General features: G+C 36.9%; 1 protein-coding gene across 2 annotated transcripts in view; it reads left to right on the forward strand.

Moving 5' to 3' along the window:
* Positions 1 to 4,225, forward strand: part of PDS5A (PDS5, regulator of cohesion maintenance, homolog A (S. cerevisiae)) — an 84,521-nt gene extending 80,296 nt beyond the window's left edge. Inside the window, exons 31-32 of one of the 2 annotated variants that reach the window (XM_009869558.1) lie at positions 856 to 1,208; positions 3,022 to 4,225. In XM_009869558.1, coding sequence (XP_009867860.1) covers positions 856 to 1,208; positions 3,022 to 3,025 — 357 coding nt within the window. In that variant the 3' untranslated portion in view covers positions 3,026 to 4,225. Of the gene's footprint in view, positions 1 to 855; positions 1,213 to 3,021 lie in introns of those variants that run through there. The other variant, XM_009869559.1, reaches the window with a different exon arrangement.
* The last annotated feature ends 1,124 nt before the right edge of the window (positions 4,226 to 5,349 follow it).

Below are 5,349 nucleotides of genomic sequence, written 5' to 3' on the forward strand. Positions count from 1 at the left end.
TGCTGAACACACTCTATTTTTTTGATTTGTTTGTTTGAAATTGCTAAGTCATCCCAGCCATACTCCTTCAGCACCCTTTTCTCTGCCCCTCCTCCCAGCTGCTTGGGAACGCAGTGTCCCAGGGAAGGGCCAGCACCCAGTTGCTTCCTCTTTGTTTCCACATGAATACTTCTCCTGTGTAGAGTCCCACATTGCCACCACCCTCTCTATTTCACATGTACAAACGCCACTTCATGAAATTTAATCAGTTCCATTGCCTTGTTCAGTGAGGAGAAGAAAATGCATGTTAGGCCATACCTATTCAGATGTGACAAAAAATTTACAAAGACAGCAAGTTTCATTGTGCTGCGTCTTAGTCCCTTCATTCCCTGCAGTCCTTGGCTTTCTCCTTTTACTGGCATTTCGGGCTTTGGTAATCTGCATCTTTACTGAAGGTTGGTTTCAAAATTTACATATACTGAAGTAAATACCATTCACTGTACCACTATTGTTACTTTTGCTCCTCAGTTCTCTCCTGTCAGTTGGCAAAGAGGCAGTAAAAGGAGCTCGCCGAGAAGGACTGTCATGGGAGGAGCCAAGATTATTAGTTTTACTGTAATCTTGCTTTCAAGCAACTGAAAGATATGGTTGGTGCAGGTATTAACGTTACACACAGTGTAGAAAATCTTTTTGCAAGATTAATGTCTGAAAGCCCGTTTAGTAAAACTTGTTACTAGGCCTAAGACCACATGGTGGGGTTTTTTTAAGAGCACTCACTGTTTTATGAACTCGTGCTTCTTCCAGAGGGAGGTAGCAATTTGAGTTTGCCTTTAGGAACCTTACTTCTCCTTCACATTTATGATTTTTATTTTCTAGGAGATTAATTCTGATCAGGCTACACAAGGAAACAGCACTGAACGTGGGAAAAAAAGAACAGCGACAGCATCTGGAACTGAGAATATTCATCAAAAACCAGAAGAAAAAAATGTAGATGAAACCGGACCATCACTCGCAGCAAAAACCAGGAGAGGGCGTCCAGCCAAACCAGAACCTCAGGGTACCACTGCAAAAAATGAGGAAACAAATAAACCACCTGTCAGGGGAAGGAAAAGGGCAGCAGTCAGTCAAGAAAGTCCAGGGAGTTTAGAGGCAGGTAATGCCAAAGCACCAAAACAGCAAGACACAACAAAAAAGCCAGCAGCGACACAGAGACAAATTGATCTACAAAGGTAAAAAATAACTAATAAAATAACTAATAAAATAGAGTGGGCCTTTCCTGTCTTTAACAATAAACCCTGAATTTACAATTATAACAGGTCTAGCATAGTTAAAGGGCACAACTAAACCACAATGATTTATAAATACCATGATAGAACATACCTTGCATTGTGTTCTGTTTTTCAAAGTTACCAGAGCAGCTGGATTTGGAGAAATGAAATTGTTTGGTCAGAACAGGATAATCTAACCTGTTTTCACCAAATTGTATTTTTTGTCTGTTGCATCCTGGTTCCCTTTACTAGCATTACTGTGTAAAAGAAGTAAGAGTTAAGAGTGTTTCAGTGCATTTATTAATGCCAGGTACGCAGGAATTTGGGTGCTCTGCTCTGCTTCAGTTCATTGATAACAGAGGCTTGAAAACCAATCATTGGTAATGAACAGAAAAATTTGTAATTCTAATTGTATTTCTTTTCTGATATTTTGGGTCTGTGCTTTTTAAATATTAACAATATTTTAACATTTTAAGTAAATCAAAAGCAGAATATGGAACAGAACGGTGCTTGGATGATTATTTTTCTATACTCTAGTGCTTAAATTGGATTTGGTTTCCAATATGAACCACAAATGCGCATAAACACCGAGAGATTTGTTTAGCTGAACCTGATACAATAATAATTTTAGTGCAAAAAATGTCCTAAGTTTTAGAGCAGTTACATGAGGTGAGCATACCAGTGTGCTGGAAGAAATCATGAAGTAATCTAGAAGGAGAAAAAATTACTTGAATGGTTTCTTTCTAGAGATTTTATAAATTGAATATCTTGCAGAGAGCCTAAATCCAAAAGAATCACCTTTTTCTCTCACAGCAAGGTTCATACACTAGTAATTTGTTCAGTCTTTCAGGAGAGTGATATTTATGTACTGCCTTGCAATGCTTGTTTTATACATCCAATTTCTTTAAGTCTTCATAAGAAATTGCACTATCCGTAGCCTTTAATAAGCCAACTGTACCAGACAGCTTCTTTAAAATATGTAATACCTCAGTGTTTCTTGGAAAAAATACCAAAACATTGTTAACGTTTTTCAGAAGCCAGGTGCTGGGAAGTGATGGCGATTCACTGTTGGAGATAGACTCAAGTCCAGAATATTCCCAAAATGCAATGGATCTTTTTAAGGCCTGTGGGAGCAGCCAGGAAGATACTGAGGATACAGAGATAGCAGAGGGAGGCTTCCTTAAGGTGTAGCAGGCATCTTATACAGGACAATTCTGTGTTTGATTGTTTTGGGTTTTTATTGTAGCTTATACAGTAAAGAGTAAAAGAAAATCGTCTGTCTTCTAGAAAAATGTATGTAAAAATAGCTGTCCGCTAGGTTTCGTTTTTTGCTTTTAAGTAGACATGTGCAAGTTACCTCAAATATTTGAAAAACACTTGAAGCAGTGCTTGTTCTTAAGTAAGGCAGACTGGTTTTATAAACCTGAGTAATTAAAGAGAGCTAATTAGAACGTTACCATCCTTATTCTCTGATTCCAGTGAAAGCTATTGATAAATGTATTTCTGTTTATGCTGAACAAAAATATTACTCACTTATGGAATTATTATTATTCAGCTTCTGCTTTTTCAACTTTGTCAGGAAGTTGTGCTGTGCAACAAGGAAATTCAGTTATGTTCAATTAATTATGTAACCATTGTGAAGATGCAAGATGGCTTTGGAAGAATCACAGGATAAAGAGTGTAAAAGCTAAAATATAAAAGATCTAGGTAGGATTTGGATGTAATTTCTATGTCCTTACGATTAACTTTTATTTCCTTTTCTCGCCCCAAAAAGGTAAAAAGAAAACTTGCTCGAAAAGGGAGGAAATGAAGGCCAAATAAAGGCATGCTCCAAGCTTCTGCAAAAACTAGGATTCAGAAATTTCCTGTACAGGAACTGAAATTACTTCAAAACACACAGCTTTCAGCTCTGAAACCAGAAGGAAAACTATGCTTCCCTTTCACGTGAAATTAATCCTTCTCAATGGAAATGTAAAGCAGAAACTCTTGAGAAAGAGGCTAAAAGCATCTGTACTTATTTCCCCAGAGACTTTTTTTATGAAAAGTCAATAATTAAGCAAATTGCTTAACACTTGGTTCCAGTTCCTGCATTCTGGAGTTTAAAAGTGTATTTACACCATTAATTTTCATGCTGCATTTTTTTTTAAAGAAAGTCAGAGGAGGTCCTTACACTGACATTGAAAATTCATGATCCTAGAGCCAGGTATTCCCATGTTTCACAGAAAAAGTAGAAGTCTACTGAATGGATTTTAAACAAGACTAGAGGAAAAAAAAAATCACAAAAAAATTTTTTTGCTTTACTTTTGGAGACTGTTTTATGTATAATTCTTTCTGCCTGCCTACTTTTCTGCAAAAATAAGATGTACAGATTTCAGTTCCCTGCTATGAAAAGTCATGTGGTGGCAATTTTATAAATGTTGCTTTCTGATTTTTATCAGAGTGGGAAAGTAATCACTTAAAATTATTATTAATTCGCAAGTAGACATTTCATTTTTTTTAATTTTCCCTCCATTTTAGTTTAATATAATTTGCAATAAATGTACATATTGATGTTTGTTTTATAAAAACATATATCACTTTTAAGTGTTTTTACTCCTGCGGTTCTGTTGGAATATTCTAAATTTTAAAGGAGTAAAGACAGTCCAGCATTTGATTTTATAATGTTTGTCACCAGATTTTTATTATTGATGTAAAGAAAAAAAAAATCAATTTTTAAAAATAGTTGGACTTTGGCAGCTTTGTAAGGAAAGTTGGAAATGTTTAGGATTGCTCTCAATTTTAAGCATTGTGCTGATTGGAAGTAAGTCTGTTTTGCATTTTGTCTTCCTGTCCGGGCTCATTTTTTAATGTTTATTTTAGAAGATTGTTGCATCAATATTATGTTTCCTGGCATTGTTCAGCATAGATACAGTGTACACTTTTATGTACACATGATCATATTTAAGTTTGTTGCATAAAATAAACGCTTCTAGGTGTCACGTGCAGTCTTTTTTTTAAAATTCTTTTTTTCCTTCTTTTGTTTAAAAAATTTTCTTTCACAGAAAATTACTTGCTGTATCTGTGCATGGTCTTGGATTCGATAGAAATACCGTCTCGAACAAAGGAGTTGTAACGCAGACAGAGTGTAAAGGATTGAGGGGGTTTGAGGTCAAGTCACGGTGCTTTATCTTGTAAAGTTGTGCGGGGGGAAGAAGGGGGCAGCTCCTCGGAGTGACACAAAGGAGTCACTCGCTTGCCCTGTGCCTCAGTTCCCCGTTTCCCTTCTGTCAATTGTCCTGAACTCCCTCAGTTTGCTGTTGACGAGCTGGATGCTGTTGACGTTGGTGACAGATGACTTGCTCTCCTGAAGCAGGCAGGGTGCGGTTCTCTGCCGGTAAACAGCGACAGGGTCTCTCTTATTGAGGGTTTAAGCAGCGTTACTGTTATTTTTCCTCTGAAACAGAAAAGCAGGCTCGCTCTCCACTAACAGAAACGCAGCGTCTGCGACTTGTTCTAAAGCAATCCGCCTTGCTTTGGCTTGAAAGATCTGAAAACCTTTTGGCAGGGGGCAGCTGGGTGATTTTAAAAGCAGTTAATTATGCACCCACCAGGGCTTTGAGATCTAAAACCTGAAATAATTTCGTAAGATGGATTAACCGATCACAATGCAGTTTCTTTTGTAGTGCTCTGGTTAAATACTTCCCTTATGCAAAAGTTAGGGTATTTTGGTTTAAACCAATTTTAAAATGTTTTTGTTAGGAGTTTTTAGGTGCTACCCAAAAAAAACCCTGCTCTTTTAGAGATGAGCTTTGGTCTGCCTCTCACTGATTTGAAATCTGGACTTGACAAATCTTGCAGATACTCAGAATCGTTTCTAAAAGCTTTGATTTTTGTGAAGTGGATAATTGTTGGAGTTGTTTGTTGGGTTTTTTTTCTTCTCTTCCCCTTATGGTCAGGTTTTTAATCAGTTCAAATGTCAAGTTAGTCAAGGACAGGGTAACTTAGATTAGGAGTTTCTGTACGTTCAGTGCTACCCTCAGATCAGGGGTTTCAGTTGTATTTCTACCTATTTACATAGAGTTTCTTTCTTCTGTTTTGTTGTGTTGTTTTTTTTTCATCAGGT

This window comes from Apaloderma vittatum, unplaced genomic scaffold (genome assembly GCF_000703405.1).
Source record: "Apaloderma vittatum isolate BGI_N311 unplaced genomic scaffold, ASM70340v1 scaffold10085, whole genome shotgun sequence".
Classification (NCBI taxonomy): domain Eukaryota; kingdom Metazoa; phylum Chordata; class Aves; order Trogoniformes; family Trogonidae; genus Apaloderma; species Apaloderma vittatum.